This window comes from Sphaerodactylus townsendi, linkage group LG08 (assembly GCF_021028975.2).
Source record: "Sphaerodactylus townsendi isolate TG3544 linkage group LG08, MPM_Stown_v2.3, whole genome shotgun sequence".
Lineage (NCBI taxonomy): Eukaryota > Metazoa > Chordata > Lepidosauria > Squamata > Sphaerodactylidae > Sphaerodactylus > Sphaerodactylus townsendi.
In genome coordinates, this window is record NC_059432.1 from 87,851,231 (window position 1) to 87,877,099 (window position 25,869).

Here is a 25,869-nt window from a genome sequence, read left to right on the forward strand (position 1 = left end):
AAACATTAAGGATTTATTTATTTATACATTGATTTATTTCAATTTTTTCTTCTGTCTTCCTTGTTTAAACTGAAGACATATTGCAGAATTACATATAGTAACGGGGGACCTGCAAGGATTTGCTGGGGGCACATCATTTCTCCTTCCACTGTAGCCTCTCCCTTTTTTCTGCTTCCTTCTTCCGTTCCCATCCACCAGCCTACCTACCTTTATCTGCCCCGCAGCTTTGACCTTTCCCTCCTACACTACCAAAAACAGCCTTTATCCTGGAAAAGAGTGGCTGAATTTTACAGTGCCAGCCACTGGACCCAGCTGCATATTGAGAACCTTCAAGGCCTTGCAGTGGGTACCCCACTTTCCCCTATTTTGCCCTCCACACACGATTTCCTCTTTTTTTCCACTGGTGGTCCCCATATCTTCACCTTTTCCTTCTTTTGTCCTTGCCACATACCAAAAACACACTTACCATTTATTCCCCCCCCCCCCACTATCTTTAGCTATGTTTATTGTTCGTTTACTTCATTTATACTCCAACTTTACTCCCCCAAACTCTAACCACTATACCATACTGCCTTGTGTGAGTGTGTATAGGACTCCAGTTTCAAGTTATCATACAGTGCGTGCAAGGGAAGCGAAATTTCACATTGCAGTTAGCCTCCGTGCTGTCTGGAACACCAGCCAGCTGAACAGTGGTACCAAAGTCAATTCAGAACTGTACCAATAAGGATTTCAGAATTTGATCCTATAGTACTAGCGATTTTGGAGGCAGTGTGAACACGTGAGTATATTTTCCAGGGTTGGTTTTGGGGATTTGCCTGGCTTCGGAGTCAGTAACCACGCCACCTGAATCAATGTGAATGGACTTTATGTATCAAGGTCAAGTCAAGCATCAGTAAAATTAATTCAAATAGTCCTGTTTGTTTAGCTCATAACCTGGAAACATTGGTATAATGCTCAAAACAAAATAAACAGTAGTTCAAAAAAAAAATCACTGATAATGTTTGCCTTTTTTCACTTCTAGGCATACTAGAAATCTTTGCACTTGATCATTTCCCACCTACTCATCGTTCGAAAATAGCAACATGAAAATTTAGTCATGCAAAGATTCATTCATTGCACTATTTTTAAAGTAAACATAATTTAAAAAATTAATTGTGGGGTAAGTGGGTTTGTGAGATGGGTAGCACCAGCCAGTCACTGCTGTTACAAAAGGTCATAGCCAGACTCCTCTAGAATAGGTGGTACTTAAGGAATTGTGCATCTTTTCATAATGCAGTGTCCTGACCTGAATGTGCAAGCTCCCTCATCTTGTCATATCTCAAAAGCTAAATAGGGTCTGCCCTGGTTAGTACTTGGGCGGGAGGCCCCCAGGGAAACCCAGGTTTGCTATGTAGAGGCACACAATAGCAAACCACCTCTCAGCATCCAAAGAGGGTGGACAAATCCACCATCCTGCTCGTGGGAGGGAGCGTAAACAGGTTTGTGCTTCCTCCCCCCTCCCCCGCCATACTTTCCAAGGCCCACAAACCTCAGAGAGCAGGATGGGAGGCACAATCCTGCTTTGGGGGTGGAGCGCACTTGTGGTCGTGGTGCCTCCCCCCAGCTTTCCAAGACCCGCCTCTTCTGGCAAGCAGGATTGTTCTGCCTTCTCCCCCCCCCCCTGCTTTCCAAGGCCCACAAATCTTGAAAAGCAGGGTGGGGGATGTGATCCCACTTGTGTGAGGGAGTGCAAGTAGAATCATACTGCCTTTCCCCATCCCCACCCCACCTTGCTTTCTGAGGCCCACAGTTCTGATCCTGCTTGTGGGAGGTAGTGCACTCATGACTGTTCTGCCTTCCCCCCCTCCCCCCTGCTTTCCAAGGCTTCCTCCCTCCCGCAAGCAGGATTGTGTTGCCTTCCCCCCTTCCCCTGCCCTGCTTTCCCAGGCCCACAAGACGTGGAAAGCTGGGTGGGGGACACAGTCCTGCTTGTGGGGTGAATGTACTTATACATTTAAAGGTTGAATTTCTGATCTGATTTCAAAGGTAGCTGCATGCAGAGTAGTTTATAGTCGTATAGCACCCACCCGTATGGTGAGTTTCTGAGGCCTAACAATATTTTTTGAATATACTGCATGACATGAGTTATAGCTAGAATTTTGTGAGTTAACTGCTTTACTGCTTTTTGCAATGATTGGGGGGGTACCCCTGTTATGATGGTCTCAAGTTAAATTATAAATTGTACTAAATATCTAATACGTTTCGCCAGTGGAGCTGTACTAACAGGATATTTATGCATGGTGCCGGCCTGATTTGAAACGATACCTTATTTTACCGGGGCTGTTTAGACTATAGCTAAAGAGTGGATTTTACTTGATTTAATGCAGTAAGAAAAGGATGAAATCAATGAGCCATACTTTGTAACTCAGCATAGCACCATTGATTTCAGCTGAAGGCAGAGTACCCGGCATAGTATTCCCACACGTCTGCAAACAATATGATTTTCTAGTTTTGTTATTAAGATATCAGTGACAGAATTTTTATCCTATACAGCTTGTATTTGTTGTAATATACACATTAAACTTTATTGCTAAAACAATAGTTTTTAACTAGGAATTTCTAAAGGCAGTATGCTCTTTCCTGTAAACACTGCTTAGTAAAACAGTAACAAAGACTTACAAAACTTGTAAAACTTAAAATATTGATGTTATTGTCTGTATTAGACATTTTACCAGGCAAAGACAGTTGGTCCATAAACTGATTAAATTTTTGCAATAATGATCCAGTACTTTAAAGGCAGATTAAAAATAGGTATTTCAATCACTGACAGATTTTATATTTATGCTAATTATACAAATCAGTTAATTGGGATGAAATGTACAATGACATTTACTTTTTTAAAAAGCTAATACATTATCATAATAATAGTGGATGTGGTTTCTATAAATGCGAATGATTCACCGAACTGTTCTTGTCTATTATCCATGAATCCCAGATTGAATCCACAGTTACAGAATTATAGAGGAATTATTTTTTGCTGTGCATGATACAGGGTGTTTGTGAAGTGTTACCGAACGTCCTGTTTGCTCACCAGTTTCATTACTGTTCCAATATGATCCCATGACAAACAATCAGCTGTTCTTTTGCTGAATTGAAAAGCAAACAAACCTGGTGTTCCCTCATGCTGTCTATGTGGCCAAGATCATTTTGTCAGTGTGACAGTGTTACTACATAACCAATAACCAGTCAGCTTTGTAATAAACATTACAAAGGCAAATTCAGAGTGTGCGCCAGCCCAGCATATCAATACAGGACAGTTGCACAGTTTTTAGCTTGAAGGGATTTGTGCTTTTGGCATGCATTCCTAGTATGTAGACAACTTGATAGTCTACTTGTAGAACTAGTGAGTTGGTCAGAGATTTCAGAACTCTTGAGGAACAATCATGTCTAGATAGTTTACCAGGACCACTGTAGAGCCCGGATGGATGATATGCTCATCCTACATGAGATGATATGCTCATCCTACCTGGATTTTATTCACAAAGCAATTGCATGACCTTGGCTGGCATAACCTTGTGGTACCTTTAAGGAGTTTATAGCCATGCGTGGATGTATGGCAGTATCAGAAGGAGGGCAGGTGTATCAGATGGGGTGGAAAGCTATATTCTTATTCCTCACCAGTGCAGAATAGTGGACAGTCAATCTGTTTCAGGTCTATACCTGGAAAAGGGAATACTACTGTGAACTTTGCTGGAATAGTTATAAGGGGGTTAAATGATCAGATTCTGTCATTCCAAACTTATTCCCCACTCAGCACATTCCACATTCAGCACAGCTTTCAGAATTAAGACAATCATTTCAGTCAGTTCCCTGAAGTGGTGTGAATAGTTAATTGTGTTAGTCCCTATGGCCAAAGAAGTTGAGTTTGTTACCGTAGAGTTAGTGGTACAAAGATATAGTCAAATAAAGTTTCAGCTCTTAATAAATAGCATATTTGTGCTGGCTGTTCTGCTGCGTCTTGTGAAAATCCATGGAGATGTTTTAATGGCATGGAGCTGGCTGATTTATTAAAAACAAGATGATGTCCAGTTGCCTTTTTAAAAAAGCAGTCTTTCTTGTATAAACACAATCCAATATCTGTAATTCTGGTAGTCACTGCAGTATCATAAAAAAGGGATTGATCATGTGGGGAAGAAATAGACTTGGTATGCCCGCATAGCTTAATTTTAAGACCTTCTGACACCTAATTTAGCAACAAGAAAATTATTTTACTTTTTCTTATTTATTTTATTTTATCTTCTGAAACACGTTTGTTTGAATTAACTTTTTTAAAATACAAAAAAACTCTTCACTGTCAGATAATCAAGTTGTCCTGCTTTTTTAAAAAAGTGTTCCTGTATTTTGAAGATTTCAGAGTTTATGCTATAATCTCTTGCTGTAGTTGTTTATGTTAGCTATTTTTATATTATGACAAGGAGGATAACCTTGTATGATGCTTGCAATAATGTTATGTGGTCTGTGCTCCGCAGTGTTTACAAAATGACACCCAATAACTTTGATCTCTGGAATAATAACATCTACCTATAGTAGAGGTCTCTGGAACTGAGTATGGAAGTTTACAAGACTCCAGCTGTACTTTAACATTATAGTGTTAAAGCAGCTTATCAACATGCATTTGTTGTTGTTTTTAAAACATGTTGCCTTATATATTTACTTTATGTTTGGCTACTATTAGAAGAGATGCCTAAATTAATTTTTGAATAACCCACATATATGGTGTGAGGTAATTCTGGCCTATGCCATGTTTGTTGAGATCTCAATTTTTTTTTTTTGTTCAGGGAAATTCTGTGCCTTATTTTCTTAATGGAAATACCCAGAACCCATGAAATACTGATGTAAACACTATGGGGAGGGGACTTTTTTTCTTCTTCTTTTGCTTATCTTATGAAGTTGCATGGGATGTAGAATGGTTTAGTGTAGCCTGATCTTGAAAGACCTTGGAAGCTAAGTTGGGTTGGTACTTGGAGACCTCCAAGGAAGACTCTGGAGAGGAAGGCAATGGCAAACCACTCTGCTAGCCTTGAAACTTCCACCAGGGTTTGTTGTAAGTTGGCTGCGAATTGGTGTACTTTATGTACACACACTCACACACACAAGAAGTTTCATATGTATTGATAGCATTGTAAAAATTAGTCCTTTTGTAGCAATAAATAATAAAACTGGATTGCATTAAGCAATCCTTCGATACAAATATCACAAATGTGTCCTGAATTCATTTTGACCCAGCATAAGGCTGTTACCTCAGGGTTAGGAAATGCTTGGAGATATGTGGATGGGACATGGGGAGGGTGGAGTTTGGGAGGGGTTGCTGGGAGTCAGATATCGACAGACTCCACCTATAATTTTCTCCAGGAGAACTTATCTCTGGAGTGTGGAAGTCAGTTGTAATTCTGGAAGATCTCCAAGCCCCACCTGTCGGTTGGCAACAGTGGCGTAGCACCCATGGGGGGGCGTAATGCTCCAGATGCACCCTGGGTGGAGGCGTTCTGGGGTGGGGGCAGGTGCGCCACAGCAGGGGCGCAGGGTGCACGCATGCCCAGGCTGCAGTTCCCCCTTTCTCTGCCCTGGTTAGCAACACTAACCCAGCAGACCCTTCCAAACTCTGGAACATTGATCACAAAGATGTGGTACTTGGGTGTACCAGTAGTCATGCAGGTTGGGAAACTGGGCTGAGGAGGCAAGAGGTCTCCTCACTCTTCTGTCACCAATCCTCCACTGATTGAAGAGCAGGATATGTGATTTCCATTCCTTCCACAGCTTAGACTACTGAGCCATGTGGCTGTTAGTATGTGTGGGTGCTCCATCCCTAGGAATTGACTTTCCCAGAATCAGATGGGACTGCTGAGAGCAGGCAATGATAGTTGTCTTCTGTTGACAGATCACTAGATGTAAGCCATCCCCCCCCCTTTGGTGATAATTGTCAGAAAATGTTAAGTTTGAGAAGAGTGTCATTTACAGAGATGGGAAACAAGTTACTGGCCATTTAAATATTTTAAAAGCTGCTTCCTCTATTAAAGGTTATGCTTACTTACACTTGGTTTTGATAGATAGATAGGCAGGCAGGCAGGCAGGCAGGCAGGCAGGCAGGCAGGCAGGCAGGCAGGCAGGCAGGCAGGTAGATACTTATTTCTTCATTTGCTTTTCTTCCACCTTAGCCTTACAATAAAAACCTTGTGAAGTCAGGCTTAGAGATTGTGTTATAATTTCCCATGAGAGCAGGAATTTGAACCCAGTTATCCCAATAATCTAACCACTATACCATACCAACTCTCAACTCTGCATCAAACATATCTATGAAAGTGCATACAACATGAATAGTTAGACCAACAGTTTATTTGACCAGTCATTGTTCTTTAAGCAGTTGCCAGCCAGAGGTTTCTCAGAAGCTTACAAACAGGCCAAGATTAAAATATTCTTTCTGTTTTGTTTCTCCCTGAGTGCTCCACTCATTGATTTAATTACAGCATTGGGGTATGCTAGGAATGAGGAACATGCTGGGTGTAATAAAGAAAATGAAAGTGCAGTGCACGTAGAGTTGCAGAGCCTAGAATGCCTCTGTAGAATGGTGAGAGGAATATTCTATGCAATACCTGCCAGGTTACCAGAGTGTGCAGGAGGTAATTAGGAAGCAGAAACAGACAGTAGGTAATTAGGAACAGGAAGAAGCAGGAGATTAGTGAATGGAAAAGAAATTATAACATGGAGAGTTTTTAAGCAGAGGCCAAGTGACCATCTGACAGCAGTTCTGATTCTGTGCAGACCACGAGAGGGAGGGCAGAAAGGCATGAGTGAGTGCTTGACTCTTAAGGCCCTTCCTTACGTGTCCAGGCTGATTGCCAGTTTCGGGCCAGGAGGGAATTTTCCTCCAGGCCATATTGGCCAGGGATTCTTGAGATTTTTTGCCTTTCTATGAGCATAGAGCAGGGGTCACTGAGGGAATAGGGGGGGGGGGTAGTTGTGAATTTCCTTCATTATGCAGAGAATTTAACTAGATGACCTTTGAGCCTCCCCCCCCCCCTTAGTGAAACAGTGCAGGCTGGAGAAGCAGCCTGTTCTATTCAGGCTGAAAATGGCCTGGTGGGAACAACACTTCCCAGGAGACATTGCAAGCCCCAGGGTCTCATGGGAAGTGTAGTTCCCACCAGGGTGTTTTCAGCCTGAAGGGAACAGGCCACTTTTTTTGGCTGAACTAAGGTGGGGGGGGGTGGAGGGGCAGGGCGCTGTGGAGGGTGTGTGTGGAAAACAGAGTGCGCACCGGGCGCACTCTGGCCCAGCTATGCCTTGCAGGCAATACTGAGTTTATTAGTGTACAGCAATGACGGAAAAGGTGGGCAGCTGTGATGGCAGATGACAAAACGCCCATAGGACACTTCATCAAATGATGGACAGCACAGAGAAATGGTAGGCTGCAAGCAGCGGAGAAACAGAAGTGAGAGCTTCAAATCACACAGGAAAAATAAAATGTTTCCCGATCTTCGCACAGCAACCAGGAATTTTTTTGAAAATTTATCACCAGTCTAGCATTTTCAAATAAAACCACTTTAGGCTGAAATAAAACATTTCCAAAATGATTTGGCCTTAAACTGTGCAGAATTGCTTCTGGAACCATTTTATATTCCACCCTCGAGCCAGTACCTGCAGAGTACTTGATCAGGTAATGTGCTAAGGACTCTAAAGATTTGACTATTAATCATTCACACCATCTTAGGGATGTCTATTCTGCATCATGATGGCAGTGAATTCAAAACAAGCTTAAGCTTTATGTGAAAGAAAACTACTGCCATAGTGGTTTGGAGGAGGTACTGCAGGAAGTCAGTCCTAATTTCATTCACCCAGTTTGGCTAAGGCTAGACTGCAGAAACAGCACTGCCCAGATTACAAGGTATACCGTCTGGTTGTTGAGCATAGAAAAGGCTTCCAGCCAAAATATTGTTGATATGACAGCAGGAGCAAAACATCATGTGGTAGACATTGACACTTTCCCCTCTCATTTTCACATTCCTGCTTATTAAAACTTACAAGGCTGCCATGGCTGACATTAGCAGAGCTTACTGCATCTCCATATTTGTTGTGTCTTCTCAATATATGTTTATGAATAGCCTACTAATTGTAGCATCTGTGTAGTACCGTTTTAAAGAGTCAAGCATTTTGAGTGTTATAAAGTGATGTAGCAAAAGAGGGTAATTATCATCTACCATAAAGGATCCAAATTGTGTAATATGGAAGTAAGCCTTGTTTTCTTCGTGCATAACAAAATGGCATAATATTTATTGCTGTCGAAAGGAGTATTTTTGTCCCTGACAGCATTTCAGCCAATACACTTTGATTTATCATGTGTGTGTGTAGCCTAGAGTGTCTAGATGAATGGCTTATATTCATTTGGTTGCATCTCGAGGGCCAATTCTCACTCCCAGTTTTCTTCTTAGATTTTAGATATCCTGACTGCTCCTTCCCCTATGTGCTTGAATACGATCTGTTTATATGATACTCACTGGAGGACAAATTCCCCTTGGTGTTTATGTCATCCCTTCCTACAATGCATTAGAGAAAGGCTGCCTTTATTGCTAAGTATTTTTCCCCCACTTAATGCTTCATACGTTCTTAGTCCTATTTAGTGGAAGATATTTAGAAACTAAAATAAGACTTTAAATAGTTTAGATATTGTTTACCCTATTGGTTTCCAAAGTCTGAAAATCTTTTTTTCCTTTCAAAAACAGCTTTAAAGGAAGACTCTTACATTATTCTTTTAAACCCAAGGTTAAAATCTATATCTTATCAAGGTCAGTAGCAAAGTTTCTATAATTTCAGCTATTCCAGATGGTGGTTTGGAACAATATTTTCTGAACTTTCTGTAATATAAGGGAAATCGGTCTATGTGACAGCTGAGGTTTTGGGACCACTTGCTTTCTCTGCAGTGGATGCAGCCCAAACAGAAACGTTAACTCGCTAATGCACCTGCAATGTGATAGCTGCTCTGCAGGATAAAAATAGCACACCATCCATTAGACAAGACTAGCTTTTCCCTTCCTAACAAATTGTGCACTTCCTTCATGTTATTTTTATTGCCCGGGTTCTAGATTCCCATATATAATTCCTGTTGCATTTTAGTGAATGTAACGATAACATTAGAATTTAAATGTTTCTTTTTAATTAACTGCTTATAAATCGGGGTTGCCTATGTCTTGTGTTTGACAAGCTGCTATTCTTCCATACTTGCCCCCTGTCATCACCTTGTTCTTTTCTTGGTGGAAAGTGTGCTCAAGCTACATCTGTCTAATGGTGACCCCCTCGGGTTTTCAAGGCATGAAACAGGTAGTTTTCCATTCCCTGCCTCTGCACAGTGACATTGAAATAGTCTTCCACTCAGGTTCTGACCCCACTTAGCTTCTGAGGTCTTACAAGACGGGGCCACCCTGCACCGTTCAAGTTAGGCCATCTTTTCCTTGCTCCACAAAAGTTCACAGCCCTGGAGAATGTAATGGATTTACCTTTCAGTATTCTGACTCGGTAATATTCTGGACTGTTTTGTTTTGAAATTCACCATCCTGAACCCTCTGAGAGATATCAGTGTGAATTATTTCAGAATTGTGGTTTTGTTTTTGTATTTTGCCAATTGCCTCTAGATTTCATATGAAACAAAATCCTGTTGCGTTTGGAAACGAGGAATTTCAGGAGGAGGAGAACTGGAAGAATTGCAACAAGTTCCGTAGCATTTGTAAAAGAGATATTCTATGTCCCTCTGTATACTGCTTGTCTACATTTATGCACAAGGCATCATCAGATTTGGTTTAATAGTATTTAGTGAATTGTGTATCTAACTTGTGTTAGGACCAGGTCTCACATCCTGTAACTCCCAGTAAGTTTCAGTTTCGTTTTCCCCAACAACCCTTGTTCCCGCCACTACCCGGGACCGCCCACTGCACACCCTACATATACTGGAACTGAGGGCAAGAACCCTCTGTTCCAGCACCCTGTAGCTTCCTATTTATATTGACATATATCAATAAAGTTATTCCTGTTTCACAGAGCTGACTTCGTTTGAGTGTTTTCAACCTTACAGTTTGAGTTGGTTCAAAAGATGTGAGAAGTCAATTTTCCTTTAACAAATACTCATGGTATGTTGTCTTCAACTGTGGTGTAGTGGTTAAGAGAAGGTGCGCTCTAATCTGGAGAAACGGGTTTGATTCCCTGCTCTGCCACTTGAGCTGTGGACCCTTATCTGGGGGACTAGATTAGCCTGTGAACTCCTACACATGCCAGCGGGGTGACCTTGGGCTAGTCACAGTTCTTCTGAGCTCTCTCAGCCCCACCTGACTCACAGGGTGTTTGTTGAGGGGGGGGAGAAGATTGTCAGCCCCTTTGAGTCTCCTTTCAGGAGAGAAAGAGGGGAGGTATAAATCCAAACTCTTCATGCACCATTCATGTGTTTACAAATATTTTTGTTTGTTATAAATAGATAATTGTGATTATTGATTGGTACAGAGTATGATTGTATAATTGCCTTTATTTGTATGTTTCTTCCTCCTGTGTGTGTATTGTGCTGATGTGTTCATGGCCACAACATGCATTCATGGGCCAGGTCAAAGATGGCAGCCCTATAAACATAGGAGTTTCCAGGGTCTACAAACAATCCACTCCGATGAACAGAATCTGTGTCTTGTTTGATCTGCGACTCCACTTTTAAGTGCTTTGCAGTCAGTACTCTGAAAAGTTAGGACTGCAGAAGCATAGTCAAGCATAGTCAAGCCAACACATCAACTTGTTTACAATAATCTGTTGATGTGGCAAAAGAAACAAGCCTCTTGATGGTTTTTTCTCACCACAAATGGCATGTGCTACTACACTGGCTGATCTGGCTGTCAGAATTATGAGTTCAGGGCCCATATTTTTAGCAGAAGTTTTATTTACAGCACGTTTACCCTCATTTTCTATTCTATTGTTGCAAATCTGGGAGAACTCCAGCCAGCACCTGGGTAGCCAAAAGGTATAATCCAGTCAATGTTAGGCCCTGTGGATGTCAGTGGGAGACCTAAGCATGTACACAGTTCTCAACTGTTGAAACCAATAAAATAGAAAATGCTCAGGCCTGCGTGAACTGGATTTACAGTGTTTACCTCGGCTGGAATTTAGGTAGAGGGCATCTCAAAGCAGGTTAATACATTTAGTTGAGAACCGAGGTCCTTTTCCATTTAGATCCTGAAAAAAAAAAGGAGAATTTGAAAGCTACAGAGAAGTCAGCTGCACCTTCTAGGCTTCTACAAAACCCGCCAGAAGAGGAAACTGCATTAAGGGCCATTTCTCAGTTCTCAGGTTGCAAAGCTCCCTCCAGTGGACGTTGCTAAAGGAGATTTACTGCTCCAGTAACATCCTGCCCCTTCTCTTGTGCTCTGTTCAAAACTAACACGTCGTCAAGAACAGATATTGATTTCACAAATGACAGGAGACCTTTACATTTTGCAGGGCACATTGTTACAGCTCATGGGTACAGTTTTTTTTTCCGTTTAGCTGTAAGAGGCCTGAGTAGAAGATGTTTGTTACCTGGTTTATTATAGAAACAAAAGTAGGATCATTGGCCATAGTGTGAAAAACAAGCACATAGGAAACACTATCTTTCCTTGAACGGGTATGCTGTCAATGTTCTGGCTGAGCAGGGCGGCCAACCTCTAGGCGGGGCCTGGAGATCTAGATCAGGGGTCTGCAACCTGCGGCTCTCCAGATGTTCATGACTGCAAATCCCATCAGCCCCTGCCAGCATGGCCATACTGACAGGGGCTGATGGGAATTGTAGTCCATGCACATCTGGAGAGCTGCAGGTTGCAGACCCCTGATCTAGATTTACAACTGAGCTCCGGGCTACAGAGATAATTTCCCTTGGGGAAAATGGCTGCTTTGCAGGGTGGACTTTATGGCATTATATCCCACTGAGGTCCATCCCTTCTACAAACCGCACCCACCCCAAAATCCAATCCCCCCACCCGAATCTCTAGGAGTTCCCCTAGAGTTGGCAACCCTATGGCCAAGAGATTATTGTAGTGGATGACTCCATTGCTGATCGTCAAAATGAAAATAGGATGGGGCTGATGCCTACTGATGCTTCATCCCCCCCTTCCCCAAATCCATAACCAGAAAAACCATGTCATGCTATTTGGCTCAGCTTTTCTGCTTCTCCTCCATTGCTTCTCTGAGCCTGGATTCAGGAGCTGCCTTCTGCTCATGCAGAAGAGGTAACAAATAAACCAGAAGGAGGTGCAAACACAATTATTTGTGGCAGCAACTGGATGATCGTGGTGGCTTTATAGAGGCAGAAATTGGGTACTCCCTCCATCAGAGGAGAAAGGGTTAGACCAGTGATGGCGAACCTATGGCATGGGTGCCAGAGGTAGCACTCGTAGCCCTCTGTGTGGGCACACGCACACAGAGTTCGTCATGTGGGGGGTGGAAAATCACCACCACCACCACCACCCCACGCACACACATACATCTAGGCTGGTCTGGGCCACTGAGCACGATTTTATACCATTTTAATTGTCCTGGCTCGGCTCAAAGGATCCTTTATTCTTTAGCTCTTATTTTGAACTGTGCAAATCTTATTTAGTTGATTCACCTGATAATTCAATTACCTTGTGATTCCTACTTAAGCCTAAACAGTAATCCCATTCATGTGTATTTATTTACCATCTCTGTTCCATTATGCAATAAACATTCTTTATTTCTTACTGTGACAGTCATATGCTCCATTACTCCTGATTCATTTCGTATCCTTCTTATTACAAGCATGTGTTCTGAAAAGCACATCAGTTAGTGTATGTGATTGACTGCTCCTTCTCTGTGACTGAACCCAAATGAGATATGGAGAATTATGTAAAATCCCATTATCAGTCCTCCTGAGTTAGGCTAATGCCAATTGGCTAGCTGCAAAAATGAGACTCGTATGTGTTTGGCTGACAAGAATGGAGACAGATGGGTAGAAATAAAGTATTCACTGAAAAGCAAAAACTGTTGGCTAACTGACAGAGGCGAGGAAATTTGTCTCTTTCTATCTTTTATTTTTAGTTTGCCTATGAGAGAATGGACCCATTGTTCCATGTTTAACTGTGATCATTGAAAACATTTATTTCATCGAGTAATTATTGGTTAGGGGGCAACTAAGTGTGGTGTGCTTCACGGACCAGATGTGCTCATTCAACGTGGCTAATTTTCATAAGTTAAAGAGGGCCTGGAACCCAGCCAGCCTCCACAGGTCCCATCTGTCTGCTCTACAAATAAGGACAATCATGTGATGTCATTGTGATCATGCACATATTTTAGCACAATACCCCCCCCCAAAAAAAAAACATATTTTTGGGCGCTAAATACCTAATAGAAGGTGTTCCACAGATTTTGCATGACCTAGTTTACTAGCCGTTATGTTTAGTTATTACTGTCCCTTCCCCTTGAACCCTCCCAAGTTATCTGGAACGTACTCTGAACTCTATGGTTCAGAGATAATCAGTTTCTTTTAATTTGGCCAGGCATTGGGGGCCCTCAGAAGGAACAGGAACATTTACCCTTTCCTCCTCTGATTTTGGAAAGTGCAAAGAACATTGGGGTTGGAAAGGAATTAACTGTATGGAAATATTTGTTAGCAGTAAGTGATTTTGTTGCTTTAACACATTGCAAGGAGCCATTTTCTCCCTAGGTTCTTTGTGATTTTACTGATAATGAGGGGAAGGCAGACGTTCCTTGGCCTCTTCCGCACATGCACAATAATGCCCTTTCAATCCACTTTCACAATTGTTTGCAAGTGGATTTTGCTATTCCACACAGTAAAATCCAGCTGCAAAGTGCATTGATAGTGGATTGAAAGTGTATTATTCTGCATGTGTGGAGGGGGGCCTTTGTTTCATGACAGGTAGCCAAGAATAAACTATTGCCAGGAAAACTGTTGGAGGTTGTTGTTGATATGGACCAAAATAGAAGCAGTGTAAGCTAAGAATGAAACTTGCGCACATTTATCTGGGAGTAAGCCCCTTGAGTATTATGAACTAACTTCGAAGTAAATATCTATTGGTGTGTTTTATATCTTGTGCATATGCATATAAATGTTTGTACATGAACAACATTCATCATGAAGCAAGCTGACTATCATGGTCTTATGCTATACCTGCTGAATCACATTTTCCACTCTTGATAGTATAGGGTTTTTTTCCTAGTACATCTTAAACCAGTAAAACACTTTAAATCAGAGCAGGACAAGATACTGCAAAAATAAATGGATACCTCAGGTGGATGATAACGTTCAGCAATGTGGAATGAAGAGATGAAGCAATCTCTAGCTTAGTCTAAGAATAGTTACAGTTGTGTCCCTATTTTCCTGTGTCAAATGTTAGATGGTATGTTTGTTCATCTAAAATAGATGCCTCTTTTAGAATAAAGTTCTGGTCTTGTGCCACAGTGAAATGTACTAGGGTAAAACAATTCCTGTTCTGATTTGTTGTTTCCAGGGTCGATGCTCAAGGGAGAACTGCAAATATCTTCACCCGCCACCGCACTTAAAAACACAGTTGGAGATCAATGGACGCAATAACCTAATTCAGCAGAAGAACATGGCCATGCTGGCCCAGCAAATGCAACTAGCCAATGCCATGATGCCTGGTGCCCCATTACAACCAGTGGTGAGTGCCATTTGACTATCCTTCATTTTGTATCCCAGTGTATGCCAACTTGTTGTACACCTTTTTAGGAACAGTGGCACTTTTGTGGATTGGTTAGATAGATAAGCGGTTAAACAAAATAGCCAGCTGAACGTGATGCATTATCGTGTAGGGTAATAAGTAGCAGTGCAGATGGTAGCCCCAAACGTTCACCAAACATGCGGGGAGGGAGAGTAGGGACACTGGCTCTACCACTCCACCCCCCCTGCCATTTGCATGTGATTGTTGATCATCAGCAGAGGGAACTGCACTGAGGAAGTGGCTGTGCTTACACCCTGTTCTCGTGATCAGTGAATCAGTTTTCCAGAGGTCCTTGATCACAGTGAGGGAGAATTTGCATGGCCATTTACTGTGTGCGGTAGCCCCTCCGGATGACTAAGCAACTGCACAGAAACAGGGGGTGGGCCCAGCATGCTTGCTGCATCTATCCCTCCCCATGCCTCCAGTGAAGGCATGGATTTGTCATCTGTACTGGGCTACTGTTCTGTCTTAAATGGGTGAGGTAATTTCTGAAGTACTGTTGACTGCATCCAGCTAGAAGCCAGATGATGCTTTGGATTCCGTGCAGCTACATATGTGGGCTGCTAGGCTAAAAACAGTGCTTTGGTTTCCAACTCTTGTTACTCCTAATACCTCACAAATGGTTTTTTGTCACTCATTAAGCCAAGAGGATATTTTGCCGATCAACTTTCTTTCGAAATCTTTTGAAGGGAATGGATGTTGCCTTTCCTTTTTTAAATATACGCTGCTCACCACCAATTTCATTGCCTGCCTTATAACTCTCCTGCCTCATAACTTTCCTGTTAAATGCTTCTAGACAGTGAAATGCAGAATTGTGATTGAGAGGAGTTCAGCCTCTTGGAAGTGAGCTGTGTTTCTCTGACTAGAAACAATTGTGGCAGTTGCAGTAACAATAAAGGAGAGGCAATCAGTCTGGAAACAGCCCCCCCAAAAGGTACCAATGGCTTACTCAGTAGAGAGGAGGGGACAGAGTTGCACTTTGGCTGTCTCTCTCAAGGAGCTATTTGGCTGGCAAGAAGTGACCATGTGAAGGGCTGTCCATCGAAGTCCTTAGCAGTTGTGTGGAGGGGACGCTAGGGTGGGAGCCCAGGTTCTTCCATACTCTCAGGCGATCAGCCCCTGCCAGAATAGCCAATTGGCTATTCTGGCAGGGGCTGATGGGAATTGTAGTCCACGAACATCTGGAGGGCCATAGTTGCCCACCCCTGGTGTACCCTCACAAGCCGTGTCTTTCCAGGGTCTCAGTCAGAGAAGACTAACCCCACTCTGATATGTGAAATACTGACTGGCAATCCTAGGGATTAATTAAATCTGTGACGTGTAGACCATGCGCTGTATCACAGATTTAACAGCCCTTTCCTTTTCTGTTCCTTGAGGGAGATCCTGTTTCATCTCCTGTCTTGGATATAGTTCCAGATGGGTAGCTATCTTAGTCTGCAACAGCAAAATAAATCAGGAATCCAGTGACATCTTGAAGACTAACAGTGTATTCAATGTTTTCAAGCATAAGGTTTCACAAATCAGTACTCTTGGATAGGGGTCTGAAAGCCCTATAATATAATATAATCTTCAGTTGTCTGATATCCTAGAGTGGATTGTACAGCTTTGGCCTTTTCTGCACAAATCGATTAAAACATCTGCAGAACTTTTTCCGCCCCCCCCCCCCCCCCTTATAACTATGTTAGTCTGCACTCTCATCAAAACATTTCACAGCCGGGGTTTTTTTGGGGTTTTGTTTTATTTTTTGCTTGCTTGATAAAGCAATGGTGAGATGGTGCATTGCCTGGTTGATCAAAAAAGAAAAAGTTTTTTAAAAGCTAGCGAGGAAATGAGGCAAAGGATGCTAAGAAATGGCAGCCCAAGGTCTGAGGGGGAAGCTGTAATCACAGAGGAAATGAAGCAGGGAGGGGAAAATTGAGCAGCAGCTCAGGGCTCAGGAAACAGGCCAGCTTTTTGGCGGGCAATTTAAAATGTTTCAAGATGTTCACGCTGCAAGGAAAGCCGGCTTGGAAATGTTTCAGGGAAGTAAATTGTTGTAAAAGGGGTTTCAGAAATGATAGATTAAAAGGTAAATAAAATGTTTGCAATACAAATGGTAGAAATGTGGAATTCCTCTGAGGAAATTATTTATTAATGTGCCGGAAATGTTTTAAATGTCTTGTTCAGTAAAGGTCTTTGTCTTAGAATACGAAGCCTAAACTTGCCTACATGTAAGTCTGCTAGGCCTGTAGCACCAGTCTATTAAAATAGGTAGATAATTGCCCTTCTCTCCCCCGCCCCAACTTTCATCTTCCAGTCAATTTAGCCCAATTACTTGAATTCATATTCACTCTTATTCTGTTAGATTGATTTGATCTAATTTAACATCGCAGTACTGTTCCTGGCCAGGAACGGTGCTGCTGGATTGGGCTGCCCGTGCCCAATCTATATCTGGTTTTCGGGACAGGCTGTAAACATATCTCATTTCCCAGGAGTGAATACCTAAAAGTTGGCAGGATTGTTGTTTTCTGTTGCCAACTAAAGAGGCAACTTTGAAAAACCCTGTTTGAGTTTCCCGAGTTTAGTTTGAATTTGACATCCAGGACCAACAGATTAATTCTGTCAGGATCTGTAAATGAAATTGTGTTTTCCTAAAGGGATCCTATCTGTAGAAATGTGCAGCATTGTTGCAAGACAGACTGAATGGTAATAAATTATATAAAGCTTTCCTTTTCTGAAACTCCTTAAATTACGGACACAACAGCTGCTCAAAGAGAGGATTTAGAAACTTGGGTTGAAGATAATAGAAGATTATCTAGTAACTAAAGTGAAATTCCCCACATCTGAAAAGTCCAGCGGTTAACCTGAAGTAGCTTTAAGCTGAGAGAAACTATTGCTCCAATTACTATAGTATTGTCTGCTTCGACTGAAGTCTCCTGTCTCTCTGAAGTCCAGGCAGGGTCCTTTCTTATGCCAACGACTTCCAGTCCTACAACTGGAAGTGTGAGGGATTAAAACTGGAGCCTTCTTCATGCAGAGCAGTGAACAGTGACCTTTCAGAGTCAAGAATTGCCACAAACAAGCAGTTTTATGTCCTGTAGGAGCCTTCAGAATGTATATAAGCTGTCATCAGCACATGTAAGCTAAAAGTATGAAAGGAAGAGGTTTAAGGCCATGTAATCAAATGCATTCTGTGATGTTATGATGCTCACTGTGAAAACACTATCAAAGTTATCCAAGGGACAACCACGGCATTGCTTTTATGCTTAAAAAAAGTAAAATCATGGTGCTAATATTTGATTAGAAATCTCTTGCCCACAAACACATCTAACTTGTAGGTTTGTTTCTGATACATAGAAAGCTTTCCACTCAGGGAATTCAGGGTACTGGTTTTATCAGCCCCTACCAGCATGGCCAATTGGCCATGCTGGTAGGGGCTGATGGGAATTGTAGTTCCTGAACATCTGGAGAGCCGCAGGTTCCCTACCCCTGCCCTATACAAAACAGTTATATAATTTGCTCCTACAAAACATTACAGGTTTAAAATATTGAGTGCTGATTGGGTTGGATCCAGCCAAGTTTTTCCTTGACTCACACAATTCTTACCATAGTCCCCATCCCACATGACTTTGGTTAAAATCAGTCTTGTGATCCCAATCATGCTCTTGTGAGGTCATCTCTTTTATTTCTTACCAGCAGAAAATCTGGTTGGATTCAATCCGTGATCCATGTGAGATTCAGCTAAAAAAGAATTTTTACTCACAAGCAACTCAAAGTAAAATACAGGGAATTTAAAAGAACAATAGGACTTTACCAAGAGAAATTCTTAAACTTCAAAATATTACAATCAGATTTATCTCTTCCTAAAAAAGATAATAAAAAAGGGAAAAATAAAAGCAAACAAGGAGGGAAATGGGCAGATTCCAAACCTGTTCAGTTTTTCAACATTTCCATAGCTTTGATGGATTTGTGGAGCAGGACTGTTCCTTGCCATGGACCCACCCTTTTCTGCTTTGCCCATTGCCCCCCCCCCCAATCATTTGAGGTTTCTATTTGTACGAAGGTAAAGGTTGTATTGTTTGATTTACATACGTTTTTGTCATGTCTTGGTCTAACGGGTCAGCAAATTGTACTTTTTTTGGCTAACAAAATGTGATTATTAATTACTTGTCTCAGTTTGATTAGTTTACTATTTTAATTAGTTAACTCAATACTTTTATTATTTTTTCATAGAACCATATGCCTCAGACATTCCAAAAAAGAGGGGGGGAGGGATCTCCATATTTCATCGACACTGATTCCATTTATCAATACCAAACATTAAAGGTGAGAAAATATTATAATTTTGGGTTTTTTCTTTCTACTTTCTCAGTTTGTTGCCAATTAGAAACTATTGTTACTTACATTAACTGGCTGAATGTACTACCAGATGTGATAAATGATTGGGCCTTTGGATAATTGGTCATAGAACCAATAGGAGGAGAGGCTGCCATTGATTGAGTACTGAATGGCGCACAGGCTGTGGTTTGAAACATGAGCAATGCTGAACATCTTGGTGATGGTGACCTCAATATAAAGAAATTCGGGGGGGGGGGGGGATAGAAATCACCCAGGAAGTCGAATAGAGTCACAATTACAAAATAAAAACAATTCTCAGAACAGAATGGATTAGCTAAACTCAAGAAGCTTCAGATGTTGTTGAAAGAAGTTCGCTAAAATATGTGTCACAATTTAGTTCACTAAAATATATGTCACAATTTAGTGTAAACAAAGAAGCCCAAGAGAAAGTTAAATAAGAGTGTTAAGAGGTTTCTTTAAATATCTCAGTTTCAGGAAACCCATAGAAAAATGGTTGGATATTTAAATAACATTAGTGTAAAAGAGGTAACAAAGGAAGGGAGATACGAAAAACAGGCTCAACTAACTATTAGCACTAGTCTGTGTTGTGGAAAATGAAGATAACCACATGTGAATCACTTTCCAGGGTGAGTATCTGCACAAATGTATCAAACAGAGCTGTGAAATAACTTCTAATTAACAAATTAAAAATTAACCAGATGGCATTCACCTGAGAGTTCTTAAAGAACTCAAATATGAAATTGGAGAATTTTTGGCAAAAAAATGTAACAGTATTAAAATCATCTGAAGGTTGGAGAAGAGCAAACGTAACATCCATTTTTTAAAAAAAGATCTAGGTTAAATTTAGCAAACTGCAGGCTTTTCGGCCTAACTGTTATGTTATGTAAAATTAATAGGAAATATTTTTTCTCCCTGAAAGGATGTTGATAAACTCCCATACACATACTTAACAGATACTGAGTAAGAGCAATATTTTCTCTTAAGGACAAATAACTGAGGACCATGCTATACAATATGTTTTTTGGTGAGTCAGCACTTGGTTCTCCAGACCCAACTTACTTTATTTGCAACTACACAGAAGCTCTAGGGAATGTCATTTAAAAATTGGATGTGAGCTTGATACGACTTAGAACTGCATTGGGTGAACAGAAAGGCAGGAGTCTGTCTTCTCTCCAAGCTGCCATTCTGAGACTTCTCAGAATGGAGAGCCAACATGGTGTAGTGGCTAAGAGCAGGTGGATTCTAATCTGGAGAACCAGGTTTGATTCCCCACTTCTCCACCTGAGTGGTAGAGGTTTATCTGGTAAACCAGATGTGTTTCCGCACTCCTACATTCCTGCTGGGTGACGTTGGGCTAGTCACAGTTCTTTGGAACCCTCTCAGCCCCACCTACCTCACAAGGTGTCTGTTGTGGAGGAAAGTGGGATATAAATCCAAACTCCTCCTCCTCCTCCTCCTCCTCTTTTTTGATCCTGCTGATTTTTTACATTGCATATATTTACATTTTCCCCAAAAATTCTGTTAAAACAATCGAAAAATGCTTTTTTCTTTCCTGTAGCTTCAACGTTTTTAGAAATTTTACATCTCAATTCAGTCAACAATGCCAGCTGATCTTATCCTTTGATTAGGGCTATTATTGTTATTGTTAAGTCTTCTAGGCCACCCTTCTCCAACCAGGGCTCAGGGAAACTTACAACAGGTAGCAAACAATATCATAAACATCTAAAATTAAATAAAATCATAACATCTCATTAATTCCCTAATGTAGCTGGACACCATTACATTCTAATTAGAATCAATCCAGTCATTATAAGGAGGGAAGGTGTGGTGGTCAACGAGAATTAAAACCATTTTTGTCCTCAACCATGAGTCTGGCAGAACAGCTCCAACTTACAGACCTTGTGAAATTGCAATAAATCCCGCAGGACCCTGGTCTCACTCGGCAGAGCGTTCCACCAAGTCGGAGGCAAAGCTGAAAAAGCTCAGACCCTGGTTGAGAACTGTCAGTCTGTTTTAGGGCCAGGGACCACCAGTAAGTTGTTGTTAGCGGAGCGCAAAGTTCTTTGGGGGACATATGGGGAGAAGCAGTATTGCAGGTACAATGGTTCAAATCTATTTACAGCTTTGAAGGTTAGAACCAGAACCTTAAACCTAACCCTTCACTCCACCTGGATCCAATGCAGCTGGTGGAACACTGGCTGAATTTTAGCTTCCCATAAGAACTCGAGCATCTGCATTTTTCACCAGCCTCCAGGGCAGCCCTGCATAGAGCAAGCTGCAGTATTCTAGCCTGAAAGTGACTGTTGCATAGATCACTGTGACTAGGTTTCCCTTACCGTTTTGCCCTTGCTATGGAGAAAGCAAATGGGGTACAAATAATCTATATCGGGTGCAAATGGGGTACAAGTCATCTACATGAGAATGATGAAGGGTACAGATTGACATAGATGATGTAATTGTGCAGCAAGGTATGTTGGGCCCGTGCTAAAATATTCTGAATGAAATATTTCTCCAAAAGGATGTCACCCAGGGTTTGTGGCAATGCTAAAGAAGTTTCCAAAATGTAAGTTCTTTAAGGCAGAGGAATGAGAAAAGGAAAGCAGAGACAATGAATAAAAAAGAGGGATGTTGACAAGGAGATGCATGTGCAAAAATCTGGGCATAAAGATGATTAACAGTTTCTTATCCACATCGAGGCTATTAGAAGGAAAGGAAGGAAAGAAATTGTTAAATGGAACACTGGTCAGCAGTTAAGATGGCTCAAGGAGGTAGGACATTGTAAGGAAATGGCTGAAAAACCAGACTGCTAAGGAAATAGTGGGTGGCCAGTTTATAAATGAGAGGAGAAAGACAAAAGATCTAGGGTATAGTGCACACTGGTGGCATGAAGGTATACAACACTATATGGGAATGAGAGGACAAGGAGCTGTTGTCGATTCTGCACACCAAAGGTATAACAGCTTGCAGTCGTTATAAAGGAACCCATTTTTCTTTTTCACGTTCACATATGCGCTGTGCAGGCAGCAATTGGAGCCCATGGAAACAATCTGGGTTGCTTTTGCACCTTTGCATGGAAATGACATGCACAGCCGTGCAGGCTTACAGAAATGAACCCCCACAGCCGTGCCGATCATCCCACAATATGATCAACTGCACCTGCGTAACTGCACATGTGCAAAAGAAAAGAAAAAGGAACCTCCCTGCAAAGGCAGGGTAATGGCAGACGGATTCTCCCTGACTGTGGTCTGTGTAGTGGAAGGGAGGGAAATAAAGTGCCTCCTGCCTGGCCATTCATGCAGGAGCGGCTCCAATCCAGGATTTTGGGGAAAAAGCACTGGTTTAGCAATTTTCAAAAAATCCCAGGTTGAGGGAAATAAAACAGAGCAGACTCATTTTGGGGACCAGACCTGTGTGAAGCCCCCACCCCCACCCCCTTTTTCTGTTGCGTCTTCACCCTTGATATTTGCCCTGTGTGGAATCCACCAAAGTGGTCTACCCCACAGATGGGTTATAATAATGGCTCTATACGCCTCCAGTATTTTTTTTTATAATGCTCAGTTGCCAGCATGGTATTTCTGCCATGACAGGAAGATAAGTGAAAGATTCAGATAGGAAAAAGCTTTTCTGTTAGTGACTCCCATAGGAAGTTTTATGGGATAAGGTTAGTAAAGTGCAGGGGGTAAAATTGCTGAGGAGGTAGAACATATCCTCGAGAGAGAGGGACCTGTGTGTGTGTGTGTGTAGAGTGGGGGGTAGGCCTGTTGCCTAATATACAGGTATTTTGTATTTGGATAGTTTTAAAAAAATCAGATGCTGTGTTTTCCTTGTCTTCCTCACAGCTTACAGTACTGAAAACCATACCTTGCAAACAGCCATTTGAGGAGATGCGGAAGATTTGATTTCTTAATAAATTATGTTATCCTTCATTTTAGCAACCAGCTTTTCAGGAAAAATGCTAAATTTGGTGGGTGGGAAAATAGGCTTTGCTGAAGATTCAGGGTTGCTTCATAGTCTACTTTTTTGTACTGTAGAACAGATTCCCAGATTTGGAACAAAAGTTGAGCAGTATATATGTGTTTCAGTTATGACTGAGGTAAAATACTTGCCAAGAGTGTCCCCATCTGTTTTGGGCCTACGCAGGTGCATTGTACTGGCAAAAAGCAGCATATCTATACATGCCTGGCATTCATAAGTGAGGTTATTAATGAGCATTTGGATTCATTAGTCTCTTCTTGAACACAAAACATAATGTCTGAAGCGGCCTTGAATTTCCCAGGGACAAACCCAGGAACCTCTCCCGTGGTCCAGAGTGTTCTCATTTGCTTTTGTTCGCTCAACGCATTTCCATTTATTCTTTTAAGTTTATATTCATAGGGTCTATAATGCTGTAAATGTGAATCAACTATAGACAAATGAACAGAAATGGTAAATTATTCTTTAAAACAACATCTTAAATAGGCAACAAAGCTATTTTTCCACATAAATTGTTCATTTTTTTCCTGAAGGGCCCTGTTTAGAGGAAAGCCACAATCTGTCCTCTGTATCCCAACCTCTATTTAACTATTTAGTTTGTTTTCTCCATTGCCTCTTATTTTTTCCTCTTGTTTCCTAAGCAACATATTATATAACAAAATTGAAATAAAATTCATTTGTGCACATGGATATTAGCTTTCCAGGTTGCCTTAAGATTATTGCTACTAAAAGTGCCTTCAGTCCACTGGTTTTAGTTAATTTAATGGTGAGATGGTTCATGTTTGACCTCAGAAAGACTGATTGATTGAATGTTTTATTTCTTTCTTCCAAACTTGAAGAGGGAGGAGAGTTTTTAAAGCAGAAAGTGTTTTCTTTAAAGAAGCTCAGAATTTGTTGTGAGCCATCAGGTTCTTGACAATAAAATCCTATGCAGTCTAAGACCACTACAGTTGCTCTGCAGCAATCAACCCCCTTCCCAAGAGTTGTAGTCCCAGACGGGCATCAAAGATTCTTGAAGGATCACCATATTGTCTACTTGGAGGGTGTGGTGATCTACATGTGCCTGTAGGCTAGGAGAATGGGGAGAAAGAGAAATGGAGCCTTGGATGCTATCTCTCAGGCCATTTCAGCATGGCCTAAAAACAGCACCCTATGGTGCAGCAGTGCCAAGCTCACCCCTCCCAAACGGCGGAAAAATGCCGCTTACAAAACTCGCTCAATTAGCAAGTTTTTTGGAAAGTGGCGTCTTCCTACTGGCACTGTGCGAAGCACACTGGCGTGAGGGTGCAGCTTTTAGGCGCTTCCATTTTGTTGTGTGTACCTACCTTTTCTCCCTGCGAAGCTCTGGACAGAGGAAGAGACACGCCTACGCTGCCCTCCGACCCCCGGGGGTTGGTGGGTAGTTTGGGCATGTCCCTTCTTCCGTCCAGAGCTTCGCAGGGAGAAAAGGTAGGTACACACAACAAATCACGGGCGGCTTCATGCAGAGCTGCCCCTGTGGGCCACGGTGGCTTTGGGACCGCCCTCGCAGGACCCAAGGCTCCACTGGCATAAATTATGCCGGTGACCAGCTGCTTCTTCCACCATGCAGAAACGGCCTCAGAGTATCTACTTGAGCCATACAAACAAGGTGAAACTGGACCAGCATGGCTGATCTGGTGCAGTAGACACATAGGAAGGCAACACTGTACTCACATGATACTAACATTTTAGATTTGACTTGGAAGGTTGTCTGAATTTCCTGCCACATTCAAGATTGTGTCCTCAAGCTTACACGTTAAAAATATGGGTGCCTGCCTGCCTGCCTGCCTGCCTGCCTGCCTGCCTGCCTGCCTGCCTGCCTGCCTGCCTGCCTGCCTGCCTGCCTGCCTGCCTGCCTGCCTGCCTGCCTGCCTGCCTGCCTGCCTGCCTGCCTTCCTTCCTTCCTTCCTTCCTTCCTTCCTTCCTTCCTTCCTTCCTTCCTTCCTTCCTTCCTTCCTTCCTTCCTTCCTTCCTTCCTTCCTTCCTTCCTTCCTTCCTTCCTTCCTTCCTTCCTTCCTTCCTTCCTTCAAGATACCATATAACTCTCATGCTTCAAAAAGGTGAATGCGGAAAAAACTACAAGGACACAAGATTTACAAAAGCTATGCCATCTTTTCTCATTTGAGAAGTAGTTGTTTTCATATGAAAGAACTGCAGAACAAATGCAAGGCGTCTACCAAGTCGGTATCTGCCTTGCTATTTAAAATAATATGCAAATTATTTTAGCTGCATGCAATTAAAGTATGCTTAATTTACATTTTGCTCATGATACATTTCCAGTGAGGCTCTCGCTGCTGAATGGCTTACAAAAATAGCTTGCCAGTTTAAATTTTATTGCTCTACAAATTTAGAAGGTTAAGAATTCAGACCAGCATAATGATGTCACCAAAGTTCTTAATGTCTTGTCTGGAATATAAATGTATCCATCTCACAATGCCCAGATATATTAATGGGTTTATCACAGTCCCAGAAGATATAAACTAATTTGCCACTGAGGGGCACAACATAAATGGAAAAGAAGGGCTTGCCTAACTTTCCAGAAATTAAAGTTTTCTTTATTTTACTAGAAACTTGTGGTTTGGATGCCCTGGATATCTCCCATATGAATCTAATACATGAATTTTTAAAAATCTATATTGAAAATTTGGGTTCCACCTTTTTTTTACTTTATGCCTAGCTATGACTGGAAGCATTTTGTCCCTCTTAGGTTTCAGGCATAACAAGCATGAAAGAGATACTCAGTGGATGGTAGCTGACTCTGTTGGAACCCTTTACCCATAATTAG

At 41.8% G+C, this 25,869-nt stretch overlaps 1 protein-coding gene across 11 annotated transcripts in view; it reads left to right on the forward strand.

The window, feature by feature from the left end:
* The window catches only part of MBNL1 (muscleblind like splicing regulator 1), a 189,833-nt gene that overhangs the window by 122,575 nt on the left and 41,389 nt on the right, over positions 1-25,869 (forward strand). For 7 of the 11 annotated variants that reach the window (XM_048506762.1, XM_048506758.1, XM_048506751.1 and 4 more), the window contains 2 exons: positions 14,523-14,693; positions 18,966-19,058. In XM_048506762.1, coding sequence (XP_048362719.1) covers positions 14,625-14,693; positions 18,966-19,058 — 162 coding nt within the window. In that variant the 5' untranslated portion in view covers positions 14,523-14,624. The remainder of the gene's footprint in view (positions 1-14,522; positions 14,694-18,965; positions 19,059-25,869) is intronic. The other 4 variants (XM_048506757.1, XM_048506759.1, XM_048506760.1 and 1 more) reach the window with 1 other exon arrangement.